Source organism: Acomys minous (assembly GCF_964271855.1).
Source record: "Acomys minous genome assembly, chromosome: 6".
Taxonomy (NCBI): Eukaryota; Metazoa; Chordata; class Mammalia; order Rodentia; family Muridae; genus Acomys; species Acomys minous.
This window is the reverse complement of record NC_140487.1, coordinates 80,731,706-80,753,509: the sequence shown is the minus strand read 5'-3', so window position 1 is coordinate 80,753,509 and position 21,804 is coordinate 80,731,706. Positions and strand designations below refer to the sequence as shown.

At 41.4% G+C, this 21,804-nt stretch overlaps 2 protein-coding genes across 2 annotated transcripts in view; one reads left to right on the top strand and one right to left on the bottom strand.

The window, feature by feature from the left end:
- LOC311600663 (PRAME family member 12-like) overlaps positions 1-21,804 on the bottom strand; it is a 300,082-nt gene that overhangs the window by 73,503 nt on the left and 204,775 nt on the right. The gene's annotated exons all lie outside the window — the stretch shown is intronic.
- The window catches only part of LOC311599999 (leptin receptor-like), a 58,056-nt gene continuing 46,748 nt past the window's right edge, over positions 10,497-21,804 (top strand). The window contains exons 1-4 of the mRNA XM_084786180.1: positions 10,497-10,562; positions 14,535-14,594; positions 17,726-18,055; positions 20,331-20,454. Coding sequence (XP_084642306.1) covers positions 14,555-14,594; positions 17,726-18,055; positions 20,331-20,454 — 494 coding nt within the window. The 5' untranslated portion in view covers positions 10,497-10,562; positions 14,535-14,554. The remainder of the gene's footprint in view (positions 10,563-14,534; positions 14,595-17,725; positions 18,056-20,330; positions 20,455-21,804) is intronic.

Genomic DNA, 21,804 nt, shown 5'->3' with positions numbered 1-21,804 from the left:
ATATCAAATAATTATTCATCAGATCATGATGACTGTCACAGTCATCATTTTAAGCATTTACCATTTGTGTTGGGGACATTCAAAAGCCTCAAATAGCTTTCTTGATAACAAACAATCATTGCTAACCAGCCATGATTATCATAGAATAGGTAAAACATTAGTGTTTTTCCTAGCCAGTTGATAAAGACCTATTATTAATATCGTACAATCAGCTTTAAAAAGGAGAAAGCAGAAAGAGACTATAGTCTGACTTTCAACAGATGGGACTGTTTTTTAGTATACACAACAATGGGAAGTCTTTTTACCACAAGAAACTGAGGGTTGGCCACAGGGAAAATCTGGCTGTGACCCTTTATAGGGGTAAAGGGAGTTCCTTGGGAATAAGAACATTGTTACAGTTGTATCCTGTGTTTCTCTCCTGCAGCCTCTCCTTACTAAAATTGTTTGCCCAAGGTAAGACTGATTATATTGGCAGACAAGCTGTCCCAACACACATTCCTTTCTGGGCTGAACAATACCTGCTGAGTATAGTCTTGTGTAATTTCATAAGCATCCCATTTTACAACTGAGGCACTGCATCATTCTAAATCCTAATAAACACAGATAGATGGGGAGTAAGAATCTCAAAAGAAGTGGGCATTGTGGCATCAGCAAAAGTGTGGAACCTGGATATCACCTCTTTCTTATCTGCTTTCAACTGAGGAGTGTCATTGTCAGAGATTTTTTCCAGGTCTGTTGAAAAGAGAATCCTCTGGTCATTTAGCTAGAAGGGCATTTAAACTGGATCAGCTGCAATGCGTCATGAGATTGCCATCTTGTATTCCTGAAGAGACTTTTGAAAAGTAATAATTAGGGAGCAATATACAGATGATTTTGTTACAGAGCAAATCTAAGAGACCACTACTCATAAAGGCAGAGCAAGGGAGAAAAGTAGAAGCAGGAGGGCCGGTGAGAGAAAGTAAGTTTAGAGTTGATTTGGGGTAATGGTGTCTAATCCCACTGCCAGCAGTGCTACTGCTCCTAAGTGAGCTAGCAGAAGACAGGGAACTATAGAGCATCAAAGAAAGGGAACAGGAGGAAACAGAGGACTAATATGAATATTTCTCTCTGGCCTGGAGTGAATGGGTCCTCCCCAGCATCTGAAACGTCTTTTTACAGTTGTATCAGAAAAACTGGGGCTATTGTAGGATGACAGGTTTTATCAGAGCTTATGTGGTACATTTTGTTGAAAAAGGGGGAAGTTTGGTAAGTAAATCATTTAGAAGACAGGATAAAAACAAAAGTATGGGGAAAAGGAGGAAAGTCCTGAACAAGGAGATGAGCCAGAAAGCATAGGAAGGCTTGTGGCTAAATTTTTTCATTACTCTATGTCTTTAGGCTCTACCGCACTGTGCCAGGACTGAAGGCTTTGTCCCAGGTGAAAGCAGTCTTGGTACGTCCCAGGTGAAAGCAGTCTTGGTGCGCTTTGCCCCTTGGAAACACCACAGATACTTCTTGAGATTAACCTTAAGATAGACTGGGTGGAACAATCCTGGGCCTGTAATTCAGGAAGTGGACCGGGGCACTCCACCTGGATTATTGTGGGATTATGGTGTGAGAAGACAGGCTCTTGCACACTCGAGACAACCCAGGCAGAGGACGAGAGGAGGCAGCATGTTCAGACCAGGCTGGGGTGCATGTGGATCAGGAAAAGGATCAGTGTACCAATTGAACCAGCACGCAGCCAGAGAAACCAGGGGACCCATCCCATGGAACAGATACCAGAAAATTCACTCTTGTTTCTCTTTAACCTTTTTTCCCTCTTGTGTAAGATAGTTGGGTTGTATAATAAAGTTTAATTGTTAAGAAACAGAGCCAACACCTCACCCTGGTTAGGACTTGTTGGTGTGGAAGCAGCTTGATTTGTGTAGGAGGGCACAAATATCATCTTCACCAGTATCTGGACCTAACCTTGGAGAACTGCAGGAATTGAACTTAGAGCCATTCTGAGGCAACTTGTGTCTTCTACGTAACAAAGGTTTTTTTTTTCTTTTCCTCTTTTCATTTTTCTTTTAAGTTTTTTTTTTGTTTTTTGTTTTTGTTTTGTTTTTGTTTTTTTACATTTTGGGACAGCTCTTCATATAGTTCTTTGAGAGAATCCATGAATATATATAAAAATGGTGATTTATTAGAATCGGTTAAGGCTATGATCCAGCTAATCCAACAATAGCTGACTATGAATGGAAGGTTCAAGAACACAGTAGTTGTTCAATCAATGACACTGCATGTCTCAGCTGATCTTCTGTATGCAGGAATCACTAAGAAGTAGGCTCTAATGCCAGTGAAGGAAAGAAACTGTTAGTGAGAGTAAACAAAGATATGGTGAGCTTTCTTCTTTCATGTCATCTATATAGGGTGCCAGAAGAAGGTGTAGCCAGATTAAAAGTGTCTTTTCAAATCTCTAAGATCAAGATTAGATATGAGTTTCCCATTAATAGGATTTAATTAAGAAGAAATAATCCCAGCCTAGAAGTGGTGGCACATACCTTTAATCTTAGCCCTTTTGAGACAGAGGCGAAAAGATCTCTGTGAGTTCCTGGGCAGCCTAGTTTACAGAGCAAGTTCCAGGACATCCAAGACTACATACAGTGAAACCCTGACTCAAAAGAAAGAAATAAAGAAACCAGTACAGAAAGAAAAAAAGAAAACGAAAGAACAAAGCATCCCTTATAGGCTAGCCTCACAGATGTGCACAGCAATTCGGGTTTCTTTCCTTCAGAGAACCAGCCCTTGGGTCCATCAATTGTTTGAATTGCTCTTTGTTTCCATGAGTCTAAAATTCTGAACATAACTAAATATCTACCAAATCTCATCTCTATCAACTTAAAGCATCAATCTAGACCTAAAAACATCTTAACCCCTAAACAGCTAAGCTTAATTGTGAAACTAACTTATTTGGTCTTCAACCCCATCTGAGACTTGAAAAGGAGTAAAATTAATTACTTGAATAAACAGGAAGTGCAGGTTAGCAGCTTCCAAATTAAAGAAAAAATGACAGAGACAGTTTGCAGCCTGAAGAGTCACCCATAACTCTCTAAAACGTTGGAGCATCATCTTCAGCCTTCTGGTCTACTATATCTGTCTGACATTTGTGAGGCAGAGCTTGGCTGTTGCCTCTGCCTGCATCCAAGCTTGCCAAGTTTTAAGCAGAATTCTGTCAGTGGTCAAAATGAGGCCATTTTGCCCAGTGGTTGATTTGCCATATTTGAAGCCATTTCCATGAGGAGGTTCATTGATGTTACTCATCATCTTTGAGGAGGGCTTGGTGTTACCAGGAGTTAGGCTGTCTTGTCAAAGAATCATTAAAACAATGTAAACATCCTTCAATGCCATATTCTGTAGGACATTCTCTAAGTATTCTACTTTATTTGTTGATAGATTCCTACCTATGTGTTACCTGTAGGATGCATATTCTTATGATATAAACTAGACTAGTAATCGAAATGACCATGATTTGATGCGTTGACAATTAACTTGCCTAAACTTATTTATCCTAAACAGCCTGCAATAGGATTTTCAAAGAATTGGAGGGAAACCTTTCATTCTACTTGAGTTAATGGGAAAAACACCTCATATTACAGTAGAAATATATATAATGTGTGTGAAGAATAATCTTAGATTTGAATTTTATATCAGGGTATCAATATTAAACTTATTTTGTATCAAGATACAAATTTCTATACCAATGAATTGAATATAACATTGTGAGCACAGCTAAGGCCTTAAGTGGGGGTATCACCTCAGTTATCTACTTTTTGTCCTACCATCCTTATGTATTTTTATATTCCGCCTTCTTTCTTTTCAGCCCCTATCTCCAAACCCAAGAAAGAAAGATATAGGAAAAGAGAGACATCCCTGAGTCCAATCTTGTTTTTCTCTCTGGATAAGACCAATAATAACTTATAATCAACTCCCAATGAAAATAAACATCTGAAGCTCAGAAAGCAACCAAAATAACCTACCCACCCACCCTCAATGGAAATGAGGTGTCATTCTCTTAGTATTTCTTTTGGCTGATTGGAGATGATTAATACCCTTATAGGGGCCCAAATTAAATTGGGGAAAATGGTTAAACAATGTAGGAATATCATTTGTGGTCTAGTTTCCTAAGTGTTGAGAACTTCCAGGCTTAATAACAGTCCTGTGTGTGACAGTCTGAAAGGCTGTACCAATTGGGACCAGATACTTTCTTTGAAATTGTCGTTGGAGCTGCCCTGTTCTGATGCAGCACAGCAACTGAAGGATTTGGTACTGGAACATGAAGGATGTAGGATGTCAGCATCCAGCATGCTGAGAGGAATGAATCCTGTCAGTTCTGATCCAGCTTCTAAGTCCTATCATTTTGTTCTGAGAACATAATTTTTCACAAGCATTACAGCATCCTAAAATTATAAGTGTATTAGGTGTGCAAGGTGCACATAGCAATTAAGGCAAGTTCTCTGCTGTTTTCATGAGCAGAAGAAAGACATCTGTAAATATTCATTCATGCCATATGAAGAATGGCATCCAGTCCTAGGTCACATGTGCTCTGTAACCAATAAGAAGCATTGACTATGGGTAGACATTCATGTCTCAGAGCTATTCCCATGTAGTGGGATTAGGAATACAAGTTATCTGCTTGTTATGCAGTTTTAAGTTTTAAAATTTACATCCAGATTGTAGTCCCCTCCACATACCCTCTTCCTCCCTCCCTCCCTCCATCACCTAGCCCTCAGAAAGGGGGGGGATCTCCTTCTTTAATATCTGATTCCAGCTCATCAAGTCTCATCTGTACTATCTGCATCCTCTTCCTCTGTGATTTGGAAAGTCCACACAGCCCAGGGGAAGTGATTCACATTGGGGGACCAGAGTCCATGTCAGAAGGAGTCCCTACTCCCCACATTGTAGGAACCACAAGGAGACTGTACTGCCTATGCACTACTACTGAGCTGAGTGTATAGATACTTGCCTTGCATGATCCCTGTTGGTGTATCAATCTCTACAGCAACCCTCTCCTCCTTCCAGATTTTAAAATGTACATTTTATTTATTGTAATTTATTCACATCACCTCCCAATTGTTATCTCCTCACTCTTATCTTCCCATTGCCTCTTCTGCTTATTCTCCTCCTTTAGACCTCTGGGAACAGCCTATAATTAGGGTAGTCTGCATCCTCTTTCACTGTATGTCCTCTAGGTTGTGTTGCCAGGGAGCAGTGGCCAAGTAGTAGGCCCCCAAGTTCATGCCAGAGGTTCAGTAGCAGTCCCACCTCGCCCCATGTGGAGAATCCACAGTTTATTGGCTACATCTGAAAAAGGGATCTTGGTTCTTTGCATGCATTGTCCTTGACTGGAACATCAGTTTGTGGAGACTACCCCCTCCTCCATGCCCCTCCATGGTACCTCTATCCTTAGGCTTTGGTAGTCTTCCTGTGGAGCTCCTGCTCCTTGCTGGACCTTCTATTGCCTGAGTCATACCTACAACTCTCAGCACTCTGCCCAATGTCCAGCTTTGAGTCTCAGTAACTGTTTCTATCTCCCATTAGGTCGAGTCTCTCAGAGGACATCTATGTTGGACTAAAATGAACTTGTAAGTGAGTGTATAGCATGCATATCTTTTTGTGTCTGGGTTATCTAACTTAGAATGATCATTTATAGTTCCATCCATTTGCCTGCAAACTTCAAGATTTCCTTGTATTTAATATCTCAGTAGTATTCCATGGTGAGATGTATGACAGTTTCTTTATACACTATTCAGTTGAGGGACATATAGGTTGTTTTCAGATGCTGGATATTACTATTAAAGTTGTTATGAACATAGTTGAGTAAATGTCCTTGTTGAATGGTGGAACACCTTTTAGATATACGCCCAGGAGTGGTATAGCTGGGTCTTGAGGTAGAACCAATCCAATTTTTCTGAGAAAGCACCAGATTGATTTCCAAAGTGGTTGTACAAGTTTCTACTCCCAACAGCAGTAGAGGAGAGTTGCCCTGTCTCCACATCCTCATTAGCATGTGTCGTGACTTGAGTTATTGATCTTCACCATTCAGATAGGTGTAAGATGGAATCTTAAGGTCATTTTTGTTTGCTTTTGCGTGATGACTAGAGATGTTGAGCATTTCTTTAAGTGTTTCTCAGCCATTTGATATTCTTCTGTTGAGAATTATCTGTTTAGCTCAGTACCCGATTTTTAATTGGATTATTTGGTTTGGTGGTGTTTAATTTCTTGAGTTCTTTATATCTTTTAGATATTAGCCCTTTGCCAGGTGTAGGGTTGGTAAAGATCTTTTCCCAATCTGTAGGTGGGTTCTTTGTTCTGTTGACAGTGTCTTTTGCTTTACATAATCTTTTCAGTTTCATGAAGTCCCATTTATTAATTGTTGACCTTAGAGCAAGAACTGTAGATGTTCTGTTCAGGAAGTTGTCTCCTATGCCAATGAGTTCTAGGCTCTTTGCCACTTTTTCTTCTTCTTCTTTTTTTTAGATTTTTATTTTTATTTTTCTCAGACTATTTATTTGAATGTTCTTTTTCTTAATTTATTCTTGTTATATCTCAATGGTTATTCCATCCCTTGTATCCTCCCATTCTTTTCTCCCTCCCATTTTCCCTTTATTCCCCTCCTCTATGACTGTTCCTGAGGGGGATTACCTCCACCTGTATATGCTCATAGGTTATCAAGTCTCTTCTCGGTAACCTGCTGTCCTTCCCCTGAGTACCACCAGGTCTCCCCCTCCAGGGGATACGGTCAAATGTAAGGTACCAGAGTACATGAGAAAGTCATACCCCACTCTCCACTCAAGTGTGGAGACTGTTCTGACCATTGTCTAGATCTGGGTAGGGCTTTGAAGTTTACCGCCTGTATTGTCCTTGGCTGGTGCCTTAGTCTGAGTGGGACCCCTGGGCCCAAATCTGCCTATCATAATGTTCTACTTGTAGGTTTCTAGGACCCTCTGGATCCTTCTATTTTGCTATTCTCCCATGCTTCTCTCATCTACAGTCCCAGTAGGATGTCGTCCCCTCTGTCCCAGTTTCCTGGTAAGTGAAGGCTTTCATGGGACATGTCCTTTGGGCTAGTATGTGGATATAAGTGAGTATACACCATTTGAGTCTTTCTGCTTCTGGCTTAACTCACTCATTATGATCATTTCTAGCTCAATCCATCTATCCACAATTTTTGGGAATTCCTTGTTTTTAATAGCTGAGTAGTATTCCATAGTGTACATGTACCACAGTTTCTTTATCCATTCTTCTACTGATGGACACTTAGGCTGTTTCCATGATCTGGCTATTATGAATAAGGCTGTTATGAACATGGTTGAGCAAATTTTCTTGTTGTGTGCTGGAGCACCTTCTGGGTATATTCTAAGGAGTGGAATAGCTGGGTCTTGAGGAAGCCCTATTCCTAGTTTTCTGAGATAGTACTAGATAGATTTCCAAAGTGGCTGTACTAGTTTGCATTCCCACCAGCAATGAAGGAGTGTTCCTCTCTCCCCACATCCTTGTCAGCATGTAGTGTCGCTTGAATTTTTGACCTTAGCCATTCTGATGGGTGTAAGATGGAATCTCAGAGTTTTTTTGATTTACCTATCCCTGATCACTAAGGATTTTGAGCATTTCTTTAAGTGTTTCTCAGCCATTTGATATTCCTCTGTTGAGAATTCTCTGTTTAGCTCCAAGCCCCATTTCTCAATTGGGTTATTTGGTTTGGTGGTGTTCAATTTCTTGAGTTCTTTATATATTTTGGTTATTGTACCATTGTCAGATGTAGGGTTGGTGAAGATCTTTTCCCAGTCTGTAGGCTGTCACTTAGTTCTGTTGACAGTGTCTCCAGCCTTACAGAAGCTTCTCAGCCTCATGAGGTCACATTTATTAATTGTTGATGTTAAGGCCTGGGCTGTTGGTGTTCTGTTCAGGAAATTGTCTCCTGTGCCAATATGTTCCAGGCTCTTCCCCACTTTTTCTTCGAAGTGACTTAGTGTCTCTGGTTTTATGTTGAGGTCTTTAATCCACTTGGATTTGAGTTTTGTGCAAGGTGACAAATATGGGTCCTGTTGCATTTTTTTACACATAGACCTCCAGTTAGACCAGCACCATTTGTTGAAGATGCTATCCGTTTTCCATTGAATGGCTTTGGCTTCATTGTCAAAAATCGAGTGACCATATGTGTGTGGATTCATATCTGGGTCTTCCATTCGATTCCACTGATCAACCAGCCTGTTACTCTGCCAGTACCATGCTATTTTAATTACTATTGCTTTATTGTACAGTTTGAGATCAGGTATGGAGATTCCTCCAGAGCACCTTTTATTGTACAAGAATGTTTTAGCTATTCTGGGTTTTTTGTTTTTCCATATGAAGTTGAGAATTGAACTTTCAATGTCTTTAAAATTTCTGTATTTATTTTGATAGGGATTGCATTGAATCTATAGATTGCTTTTGGTAGGATGGCCATTTTTTCTATGTTAATTCTCCCAATTCATGAGCAAGGAAGATCATTCCATCTTCTCATGTCATCTTCAATCTCTTTCTTCAGAGTTTTGAATTTTTTTCAAACAAGTCCTTCACTTGCTTAGTTAGAGTAACTCTTAAATATTTTATATTGCATCTAGGGTGGAACTGAGCACTCTGCCCAGCCTATGTCACAGCAGGAGAACTGCCACTGAGCTGATCTTGCACCTTGGGTGGACTGAGCGCTCTGCCCAGCCTGTGTCAGAGCAGAAGAGCTGCCGCTGAGCTGAGCTGGAGTCTAGGGTGGAACTGAGCACTCTGCCCAGCCTGTGTCACAGCAGGAGAACTGCAGCTGTGCTGCACTGGCACCTAGAGTGGAACTGAGCACCCTTCCCAGCCTGCGTCACAGCAGGAGAACTGCAGCTGCACTGAGCTGGTGCCTAGGGTGGAACTGAGCACTCTGCCCAGCCTGCATCATAGCAGGAGAACAGTGGCTGTGCTGAGCTGGTGCCTAGAGTGGAACTGAGCACCCTGCCCAGCCTGTGTCACAGCAGGAGAACTGTGGCTGTGTTGATCTGGCGCCTAGGGTGGAACTGAGCACTCCGTCCAGCCTGGGTCACAGCAGGAAAACAGTGGCTGTGCTGAGCTGGCATCTAGGGTGGAAATGAGCACTCCGCCCAGCCTGCGTCACAGCATAAGAACTGTGGCTGTGCTGAGCTGGCGCCTAGGGTGGAACTGAGCACTCCGTCCAGCCTGTGTCACAGCAGGAGAACTGCGGCTGCGCTGACCTGGTATCTAGGGTGGAACTGAGCACTCCGCCCAGCCTGTGTCACAGCAGGAGAACTGCGGCTGTGCTGAGCTGGCATGTAGGGTGGAACTGAGCACTCCGCCCAGCCTGCGTCACAGCAGGAGAACTGCGGCTGCGCTGACCTGGCGCCTAGGGTGGAAATGAGCACTCCACCCAGCCTGCGTCACAGCAGGGGAACTTCGGCTGTGCTGAGCTGGCGTGTAGGGTGGAACTGAGCACTCCACCCAGCCTGTGTCACAGCAGGAGAACTGCGGCTGTGCTGAGCTGGCATGTAGGGTGGAACTGAGCACTCCGCCCAGCCTGCGTCACAGCAGGAGAACTGCGGCTGCGCTGACCTGGCGCCTAGGGTGGAAATGAGCACTCCACCCAGCCTGCGTCACAGCAGGGGAACTTCGGCTGTGCTGAGCTGGCATGTAGGGTGGAACTGAGCACTCCGCCCAGCCTGTGTCACAGCAGGAGAACTGCGGCTGCGCTGAGCTGGCGCCTAGGGTGGAAATGAGCACTCCACCCAGCCTGTGTCACAGCAGGAGAACTGCGGCTGCGCTGACCTGGCGCCTAGGGTGGAACTGAGCAGTCCGTCCAGCCTTTGTCACAGCAGGAGAACTGCGGCTGTGCTGAGCTGGCATGTAGGGTGGAACTGAGCACTCCACCCAGCCTGCGTCACAGCAGGAGAACTGCGGCTGCGCTGAGCTGGCGCCTAGGGTGGAACTGAGCAGTCCGTCCAGCCTTTGTCACAGCAGGAGAACTGCGGCTGTGCTGAGCTGGCATGTAGGGTGGAACTGAGCACTCCACCCAGCCTGCGTCACAGCAGGAGAACTGAGGCTGCGCTGAGCTGGCGTCTAGGGTGGAAATGAGCACTCCACCCAGCCTGTGTCACAGCAGGAGAACTGCGGCTGTGCTGAGCTGGCATCTAGGGTAGAAGTGAGCACTCCGCCCAGCCTGCGTCACAGCAGGAGAACTGCGGCTGCGCAGAGCTGGCGCCTAGGGTGGAAATGAGCACTCCGCCCAGCCTGCGTCACAGCAGGAGAACTGCGGCTGTGCTGACCTGGCGCCTAGGGTGGAACTGAGCACTCCGTCCAGCCTGTGTCACAGCAGGGGAGCTGTGGTTGAGCTGAGCTAGTGCCTTGGGCAGAATTGCACCTTGGTCCCTCCGAACCGTGGAGCACTCCTGCTGCTGTGGTGTGTGGATCTTAATGTTCCTGGCTCAGAAATCTGTGTAATTCCCTGAATTGTTCACTGGAGCTTCCAAACATTCTCCACACTGCTTGCCGCCATCTTGGTTCTCTGGGTAAGAATTAATTTTAAGAAAGAAAGAAAACGCCCATATCAGACTGGCCTAATGGCAAGCCTGTGGGGCGTTTTCATGACTGATGACTGATGTGGCAGAGTTCAGCTTATTGTGGGCCATGCTACCCCTAAGCTGGTGCTCCTGAACTGTACATGAAAGCAGCCTAAGCAAGCTGTAGCAAGAAACTTGCTTACTTGTAAGCTGGAACACAGTGTTTCTGCATGGCCTCACTTCAGTTCCTGCCTCCTGCCTCCTGCTTGGGTTGAGGCCATGATTTCCCTCAGTGGTGTTCTGTCACCTGAAGGGTCCTCCTGTTGAATCTGACTTAGGGGAGCCATCCAGGGGTGAACTGACTGCAGAGAACTGTGGAGAATAAAGAAATCTAGGAAAGGCCAGGACAAACTAATCTCCTTCCCTCCATTCCTCCCTCTGCAACCTCCCTCCCCCCTTTGGTTTTTCAAGATACGGTTTCTCTGTGTAGCCTTAGCTGTCCTGGACTCACTCTGTAGACTAGGCTGGCCTCGAACTCACAGACATCCACCTGCATCTGCCTCCTGAAGCTAGGATCACAGGAGTGTTTTACTGCACCCAGCTTCTGATCTCTTATTTTTGAAAAGTAGTTAATTTGGTTGGTTTTGATTTTGGTTTTTTGAAACAGGGTTTCTCTGTGCAGCTTTGGACATCCTGGACTCTCTTTGTAGACCAGGCTGGTCTCAAACTCACAGCAATCTGCCTGCCTCTGCCTCCTGAGTGCTGGGATTAAAGGCGTGCACCACCATGCCCTGCCAGAAAAGTAGTATTATAGATCAAATATGACTAAGCTGTCATTTTTATGATAGTCTCACTTGTTTTGGTTTATAAAGTCAGTATTCTCAAAGTATTATTTTCAATTAGTTCACTTTGGAAATGAACAGATTTCTTCACTGCCCAAGACTAAATGTTAGTTATTCTACAGTAATTTATTATGTCTATAATAGTCAAAATTGGCTTAATTTTCTTTGAAAATATTTCTAGACTAAACGTGAGACCTCAAAAACTCTGTCTCTGTGTGTATATGTAAGTGTGTTGTGTATGATGTGCATATGTTTATGTAGGTGTGTGTGTTGTAGATAGAGTATGTGTATGTAGGTGTGTGTGTGTACGTGTGCATGTGTGTGTTTATGTGTGGCATGTAGAAGCCACAAGGAGATGTTGGATGTCTTGTTCTTTCACTGCACTGTATTCCTTTGAGTCAGGGTCTCTCACAAAACCTAGAGCTGGAATGGCCGCCAAGGAGCCCCCGTGAGCTTTTGTTTGCTCCCTTGGGGGGTTGTAAGTACATACAGCTATGCCTGACTTTTTATTCGTGTGCTGGGTATTTGAACTCAGGTCCTCCTGCTGGTACAGCTCTGACCCCCCAAGCATCTCCCCAGTCCTGAGATAGATGTCTTCAATCGATGCTTTTGAGAGGAGAGGAAGTGGTTTTTACAATTATTTTCAATTATTTTTCTTTGCCTGGCTGAACGCTAATTACCAATGATGGTGTTGGGGTGCAGAATACTTTATTACACACATTTCCAAGGAAGTCAATTCTCCTTTCTGTGTAAATGACTTATAAGCACATTGCTCCTTTTCACTGTCAGTGTAGAGCAGTGGTTCTTAACCTTCCTGATGCTGTGTGACCCTTTTAATTAAGTTCCTCATGTTGTGGTGACCCCCCAACCATGAAATCATTTTTGTTGCTTTCTTGTAAGTATAATTTTAGCTACTGTTATGAAAGATAATGTAAGATTTTTGGAGATAGAGGTTTGCCAAAGGGGTCACGACTCACAGGTTGAGAACTGTTGGTGTAGCGTGCCCACTGGAGTGGTGTGAATATATCACCCCAAATTTACATACTGAAACTAAGGAAGGGGGGCCTTGGATGTACATGTGGATCGCTTGGTACAATTCTTTCGGTGCTAGCATGAGCACCTGTGTTTGGAGTCAGCATCCATGTAAATGCTGCGTACAGCTGTTCTCCCAGGTAATATCAGTGCTCTGAAGGTGGAGACAGGAGGATGCTTGGCAATTGATGGCCAGCCAACCTAGCTTAGTTGGTAAGCCCCAGGCCCAAGTGAGAGACCTTGCTTCAAAAACATAAGGTGGGAAATCAATTGAGGTAGACATCTGACATGGACCTCTGGTCTCCACTTGCACAAATACACATGTGGGGACACACACACACACACACACACACACACACACACACACACCACACAAAGCAATGAGGCCTTTACGGATATGATTAAGGGTGAATCTCCCACTAATGGTATCAATGTCCTATGAAATAGGTCACAAGGGTCTGATGCCTGAATTATCTGTACCTCCTTTTTAAGCACTATGAATTTATTTGATGTCAGCACATGTGGGACTTCTAGTTTGACATTAGAACACATTAGAATAGCATTTGCTGCATTAGACTTATTTTGGTCAGCTTCCCATTAGTTTTCCCTTTGCTTGATTTTTTAAAAGTCTTTTATTAGTCCATATTTCTTAGAAATAACAATAGATCTCACTACGATGTTCCTACATGTCTATAGTATATTTTGATTGTATTAATCCCTTTATCCCCCTCCCATGGATCCTCTTCCTTTTTACAACTAATTTCTCTTGTACTTTGATTTTGTTTGACTGTTTTATGAACCATTTGTTAAATCGTGGGCCTTTTTTTTTTAAGTCTCTAGTCAGTCTAAGAGGCCAGATCCCATAGCCTGAAGAAATCAGGCTATATCCCTCTTAGCAGTCTCTCTAAAACATAGACTTAAAAGTTGTGATTGATATGTTTTTTTATAATTCCTTATTTATGGCCCTATCGAGTAAAGTGTCTCCTTCATGCCCCTTGCACACCAGATAGTCTAAAACTTCCCTCTCACCTCCTAAAACATGTAAAACAACAGACATCCCTTCTGATGTAGAGATTTCGTTCTTAAAGTTCTCTGGTTTCACGCCAACATCCTGTCTGCAATGGGTCTCTCTCTTATTCTTATTAAGGCATCTCTCAGAATCAAGATCCTTTCAAAAGGGAATCCTCCTCTTCGATTTAAGGCCCTGTTATGCTGTTTATGACACATTTTATTATTTTTTTTCTAAATTCCCTGCTTTGAGGCCTGATCATGGTATCCAAGAACTTCCTCCTAATAATCCTCATTTCTGAAGAGTACTTGTGTGCTAACTCCTTTCTTGAGTCAACTACTCCTCTTTTATGGCTAATACCAAATAGATCAATTGGGTTTACCTCCTGGAACATGGATGAGGCATTATTTACATGGGTGAGCTTACCAGTGGCTGCATCGCTGAAGATAATGTCTCTCTCTCCCATAGCAACTGTTAACTACCTGTTAATTCTCAGGAAGAGTAGGGCCACATTAAGCCCATTCAGCCTTCATTATAGAATGTTGAGAGGTCCAGTCTTGTGCAGGTCACAGCCACTGAATGTTTAGGAATACAACAGCATGTGATATCTGAAAACACATTGCTCCACCATGTCCCACTCCTTCCTCTGGATCTTACGTTCTTTCCACCCCCTCTTCTATCTTGTTCCTTTAGCCTTGAAAGGAGTGACATAGATTTACCACTTGGGCCTGAGTTCTTGCTCTCTGGGCTTTGATGAGCAGTGATTGTCGCCCACCCCAAAAAGAAGCTTCCCTAATCAAGGGTGGTAGCAGAACATTATATTACCCAGGCAGACTGTCCATTTTTGATTGATTATTATTCTTAATCATAGTTTTAAAATTCTGTCATTTTATGTAATGTTTGTGTTTTTGTAAACTTCCTTAGATTCGTATACATATATATAGTGTGAAGTGGTTCTCTGATATGGCCCAATATAGTGGAGCATGGAAGTTTGAAGATTTATTTTTAATCTTTGTGTGTGTGTGTGTTTTCCACAGCCTGCCAGTTATACAAGCCTTTCTATGTGCATTGTTTTGTTCTTGATTTATTGTTTTCCAGGTGCATGTCTCTGGAGTAAGATGATTTGTCAGAAATTCTATGTGGTTTTGTTACACTGGGGTAAGTTGCATGTACCTTTGTCTATTTGGGAGGATATTTTTCTAGATCAATCTCTAACGATGAGTCTTTATATTGAACAGTAACTTTGGTATTTGGTATTCCCAACCCACATCTATACATAGCTTTTCTATAGTTCCATGAGCAATACATGTGTTTACTCCATCAAATAAGACGAGTGTAAGATTTCATTTCAGGTTTACCTATTTGATTTTTTTGTAAGGTTGGTTGTTAATCGACTATATTTCTGATGAGATATTTACTTCATACACTTCAACTAACTTCTTGTTGGTTTTTTTGTCTTAGACAAATCTAAGAAGTTCCTAAAATGTTATAGACATTAAGCTGTGCATTAGTGCTGCCTAGAGAAACAGAACTGATGACAATGACAATGATGTGTGTACAGATGTCACGACCTTTATAAGCAATGCATGGTGTAATCACAGGGGATGATTGGTTCTAAGTTTTGCAGTTGGAAAGCTACCCATCCAGAAGAGCCAATTAGTCTCTAAGTGTAAAAGTCTGAAACACACACACACACACACACACACACACACACCTATGCCCACACAGATAAATGCAGGTGAACTCTTTTGTTGTAATGACAGTATGATGCTCTGAGGACATATTATCAAGGAATGGCACATATGTTTGGAATAGCCACTGAATACCACAGCTTGTCGAGACTAATGCATAGCCATCCCTCCTCTTACCCGCTGTAGATTTGTGCTTCAGAGGAAGCTGTTTTAGATGTGTGTGTGTGTGTGTGTGTGTGTGTGTGTGTGTGTGTGTGTGTGTGTGTAGTCCTGTTGCTGGAGTGAACCATAACATTCTCCTGTCTGAAATTAGCTATACATTGCTCATGACATTTTTTTTAACTCATGGAAATGTGGTTTATTATTTAATATTTGGTGCCTAGACTTTTCAGACTCATCTGTAATTGTAAAGTGTTTATATGGCATTATGTGTATTTGGAGATGTTTTGGAGTGTGTAAAATATGTAGAGCTGAGATGAACCGATGAGTGTTTTGTTCCACATTATCATTTTCATGCTTTGAGCATTTAACATCTGCTCCCCTAACATTTTCCGAGAATGTATATATTGTCATTATCTATAGTGATATCTCATGGTGATTTTGATTGATTTATCGGGTGTTTAGTGAGGTTGAACATTTTCTCACGAACCCATTGCTGCTTCCTTGCATACTTTCTTTTGTTTTGCTTCCTTTGTGTTTTGCCTGCATGTATGTTTATGCACCACAGGCATACCTGTCTGAGTCCCCGGAGCCAGAACTACAGAACTTAGTAAACCATGCTGTGTGTATTGGGACTTGAACCTGAGTCTTCTGGAAGAGTAGGCCCTTGTGTATCTTCTTCTTGCAGATGTTTGTGTCTTTTGAACATCTTAGGGATATTTTAGAGTGTTTTTAGTATTGTATTCATACATACATGCATACTCATGTTCAGTGCCCCCCATACTCAATAAATGCATCTCTATCCCAACTTCATGTCTTTTTATTTTTAAAAACCCACTGAGCTCAATAAGTGCTGCATGGAGGTGGGGCCCCTTGTTTATTTTGGATATTAAGCCTATATCAGCCATACAGGTTTTTTTGTTTGTTTGTTTGTTTGTTTTTACTTTTGGTGGTCTTTTGTGGTTTTATATGAACTTTCATACTGTTTATTTCTATTTCTGTTAAGAATGCTACTGACATTTTTATATGGATTGCACTGAATTTGTGTGCTTGTTTGGGAGGTAGTTTTTTTTTTTTTAAGGTAAAAATAGCTATTTTTCAATTGTATGAAAATAAAGCATTTTTCCATTTGTATTGTCTTTAATTTCTTTCAGCCACGTTTTTTAGTTAGTGTCACTTCTTTGACACTTTTTAAAATGTAGTTATTATAAATCAGACCCTCCCTTCATTTTTTATTGCTTTCCCTATTCTTTTGAGACAAAGGTTTCATGATGTTTCACAGGCTTGTCTTAAAACCATTGGCCCCAGTGATCCTCCTACCTCTACCTTCTGAATAGACAGAAATACAAAGGTTCTACAGGCATGCTAGAAAGCCTTTTTCCTATATTGTGGTGTTCATTGTCATCTGAAGTCACATCAGCAGTCCATTTTGTTTGTCCAGTGGCCTTGATGGAATCGTGCAGACTGAGTCATTGTGGTGACTTCTTAGGGATATATGTGTCCATTTCCTGTGTCCTCCCATGGCTTAGTTCTATACTTGACCTTTGGAATTATTATGCCTTTGTTTGAATTATGTGGTTTATTTTTCCATTTAGACAGCAAAGAACATTGTTTGTTTCTGACCTTTTATATTTTCTTATATTTAATCCTTCAAAACTCTCATTCCATACAAATCCAAACACACTTCTCAGAATTCTCACTCTGTACTGGGGAATATACACATCGAGAAAGTCACCGGATTATTTGGATTCATTTATAAAGTGCAGAAGTTTAGAGAGTTGATTGTTTATTTTCAGAAAGCACTTATTTAAAGATACACTTAGAATATGAGGCTTTCAGGTACAGTGCTGTGAGTGCTCCTAGTTATATGTTTAAAAGGTAATGGTTTACCAGTAGTGTGAGTTTCCTGGAGGTAATCTGTTGTTTTGCGTCATTTCCTGGGGAGTACATGTGGCATTTCCTATATGACATCATACACCTGGAGGCTCCTGGGAAGGTCCAGGAGACATTGCAACTGTTGTCTCCAAAAACATTCAGTGAAAAGTGTTAGCACACTGTTGTGACCCTTAACGAATATTAAGAGGGTTTTCGTGCTTATTGATATAATTAGATATCCAGATACTTCTTACTTATTCTGTGAGTTAGAATTAATGTAAATTTTCTCATAGTAAAACATAAGCATGTTAGACTAATAAGGAAAATTGATGCAAGAATTACCAAAGGTATGTTGCCAGAGAATGGAATTAGTTCAGTAAATATATCACGTTTTTAAGTCCAATACACTGGCAGGTGGGAGATCAGAGCTAGTCCTTGGATACTGAGCGAAAACCCTGAAGGGTAAGTATTTCTGAGTAATGTGCTGTTTAATCTCAAATACTTTCCAGTTACATCATCATCAAAATGATCACTTGTTTTCATTATCTTTCTGCGCCCTAACAGAATTTCTTTATTTGATAGCTGCCCTTAACCTGGCATATCCAGTTTCTCCCTGGAGATTTCAGTTGCTCTGTGCACCACCAAATACAAAGAACGACACCTTTCCCTCGCCTGCTGGGATCACAGAGGATGCCTCAACTTCGACTGGGGCTCCTGAAGCCTCTAGGGAAGCTAAATTTAATTCGAGGGGTATCTACATTTCTGGGTTATCCAAAACAAGTTTCCACTGTTGCTTTGGGAATGAACAAGGTAAAAACTGCTCTGGACTCACGGACAACACCGAAGAGAGGACACTGGCTTCAAGTGTGAATGCTTTAGTTTTTCACCAGCTGGGTAAGTACTTCCATGTAGGCTCAATATTCTTAACAAATATATTTTATTATGAACTTATTAACTAAGCATATGTCCCTTATAACCTGACTAACCTAAACAATAGGGAAAGAGGATTAGTGAATACAATAACAAAACTGTAAGGATATCAGTTCCGAGGAACGATTCTCCTGGCATAATGAGCAGAATTTCTTCTGCTGGAACCTGGAGAAATCAGAACCCAGAACCTCAGCAGGAGTCTGGAGCCCCGAAGCCTTCCCTCCAGCGGTTCTCTCTAGGAGCATCTCGAAGTGAAGCAATGAACAGCTAAAACTTCCATGTCCCAAGTATATAGTGTTCTGTTCTGCCTGCATCCATCAAATGGTTTTTTTTTTTTTTTTGGTTTGGCTTAAAAAAATTTTCTTTGAGACAGGGTTTCTCTGTGTAGCAACCCTGGCTGTCTAGGAACTTATTTTGTAGACCAGGCTGGCTTCTAACTCACAGAGACCCACCTGCATCTGCCTCCTGAGTCCTGGGATTAAAGACATGCACCACCATGCCTGGCACCAAGAAGATTTTTTAATTCTCTAAAAGTTGTATGAATTGGATGTCTTATTATGTAATTAAAATATATTATTATTTTATATTAGTATTAAAGTTAGGATTCATTGTGTGACTAACAAGAACACTCTTATCATTTTATATCCTATAAAACTGTCATTAGGGCAACTTTTTTTCCTGTAAATGCACTCTGCAAGGTCTAAATTTTCTTGGAAGCAGAAAAAAGTAAATTTTAAGTAGAAACAATATCTAATTATGAATGACTTCTGTGCTGCAGAATGCTTAACGGTACCCTCCATCTCTACCCAGTAATAAAGAAAATATTTTTATCCCTCACTGTAATAAAAGAAGTGTCTCCAGCTTGCAATAGTAGCAGGTGAGAAGTGAAGTCAGGAAGATTGTAAGTTCCAGTCTGTGCTACAGAATGAGACCCTGTCTCAACAACCCAGTCAAATCAAAGAAATCTTCAGATGTTGCCATAATTTCCCCATCTGCTCTATTTAGCACCTTAAAAAATTATCTGGGGAAAGGCACCCATGCTGAAATCAGTTGATGACTAAGAAGGGGTTAGACAGATGGCTCAGTGGGTAAGAGCACTTGCTGGTCTAGCAGAGGTCCCAGGTTTAGTTTTTAGTATCCATGTCAGGAGACTTAGAACTACCTTGAACTTGAGTTCCAGGCAAACTGATACCCTCTTCCTGCCTCTGCATACTTGCATGCCTTTGGTGCACTTAAACTCACGGAGATACCCAGAGAAATAAAACAAGTCATTGAAAAATGAATAATTATGAAATGTAATTATGTTATAAAACTAGATTTTAAAAACGTTGACAGGAATAATTCCAATTTAGTTCATAAATGTTAATGTCATTTTGAATGAAGCTTTTTTTTTTAATTAGTAAAGGAATGGCTTAGCCAATCCATTGATTACTAACTATGCTAAGAGTAAGCAAAGTCTTAAATAACAAAGACTTTATCACATTCTTTACTTCTGGATGGGACATAATTACCATATTATGTATTTTAATTTTATTTTACAAATAGATAATAGCTAGTTAACTTTTAAGGGAATTGAAGTATTAGGACTGAAATGAATAGGGTAAGTAATAGCTATCAATGATTTCAATTTATTATTCTTTCACGTAGATTTCATTTCCCCTCTATATAGGGTACCCAGTTAATTGGAAATATTTCTCATTTGGAAAAATATGCTAGTGTTGTCTTAAGTTAGTTTTGTTTTTTAGTCATATATTTATTTGAAGGTTTACTTTCACTTTTACTTACACATGTATGTGTGTTTTGCTGTGAGTGATGGTGCGTGTGTTTGGTTGCCTGGGGAGAGCAGAAGATGGCCTGGGCGCTGGAGTTACAAGTGGTTACAGGTAGTTAGTTGTCTTATTTGACGTACTAATTTCTCTTCAAAAGTAATCATTAACTAAGATAAATAAAAATGAGACTTGGTCTATTTAGGTAGCTTGAGCTTAAAACCAAGTTGAGAAACAATAATTGAATTTAGTTCTTTAATTTAAAAGAGGTTGGGGGAGGAGCTGAGGTAGTAAACTGAGGATGAAAGGCACTGAACAGCTTGTGCAAACACATCTCTAACAGGGCCTGTTTCCCCCTTCAGAATGGGCAGCGGAATGTGTCTCAGAACACTGCCAAATTCAACTGAGCACTTCTCGTTCACTGAGTTGTATGGGGTGTTTTTCAGGTTTAATGCAATTTACTTTTAATGCAGGTGTAAACTGGGACATAGCGTGCTGGATGAAAGGGGACCTGACATTATTCATCTGTCATCTGGAACCATTACTTAAGAACCCTTTCAAGAGTTATGACTCTAAGGTCCATCTTTTATATGATCTGTGAGTACCAATGAAATCCATTTGTCTAGTCACATGACCTGATTTGTTTACAGCACTGAAGTGGATTATGATCCTTTTCCCATCCGTGCACTTACTTTTGTTGCTATGTACATTATAGACAGTGGTTTGGATGGCTTTTATACAACAATCTTCTCCATTAGGTTTCCCCTTACACTTCCTGTTTATTTAGGCACAGAGATATGGATAGGTGAAAGGAAATGTGAACACTGTCAAATTCCTCTGTATGAATTGCCTAATGTGTTTACTATATAAATTATCCCATGCTCTTTATGACATATCCCTATCCTCTTGCTAACTATGAGAGGTTTTTTTCACTGTGTACAATCTACATTGAAAACATTGCCAACCTGAATGCCTTAAAAAAAAAACCTTGATATTATCCTTAGGGAGAAACAACATAAAGAAGTTGGCTGGATGGGCAGCAGTTGGAGGCATGTTAGAAGGGCAGTAGTTTTGTTGAGGGGTTGATGTAATGAAGAACGGGAAGTGTTTCCAGATTTCTAGTGATCTGGTGAGCTCATGAAGCCAGTAGAACTCAAAATGGCCATGGCAGGAGGACTTGGGTCTATAGGCAGCCCTCCTGTGGGAGTAGCCATCTATGAATGGTAGCTAGATTTCAGGTGTGTCCAGGAGAACACCCGAATTGAAAGAGCTGGTAATGCTTCAGAGATGAAAGGAAATGAGGAAGAAAGTGAAGGCCCTAGTCTCCACATTGTATTGATTAATCGACCCATTATAAAGACAATAGATGTTTTGTATAACTCTCTATTTTAAAGATTCTGTGAGGGTCCAAAGTGCTTAAGATAAAACAACCCTTTCACTTCTATCCTTAAAAACAACTACACAATAAGAGCTAGAAGATAGAGTGGAGCTGTAAAAAGCCATCTTCTGCGGCAGAGCACAGGCATTGCAATCATGACCTCACAGCAGCTGTGGTTGCCTGCACTGGGCCTTTTCAAGACTGGTTCTGTCAATAGTCAGTCTTGGAAGTGGGAGGGTTTCATGGGGCTCTAGTCTCTGTATTAGTTACTTTTCTATTGCTGTGATAAAATACCATGACCAAACAATATATAAACTTTATAAAATTTAGTTGTGGTTATGGTTTCAGAGGGTTAGAGGCCAACATGATGGCGACCAAAGCATGGCAGCAGGGACAGCAGAGAGCTCACCTCTCAAAATGCAAACTAGGAGGCAGCAAGGACATTGGGAATGGTGCTAGACAAATCCATCCCTTAGTGACACACTTCTATCTACTATGCTACATCTTGTACTTCTTTCCAAACAGTTCTACTAATTGGGACCAAGTATTCAAATACATGTGTCTATGGG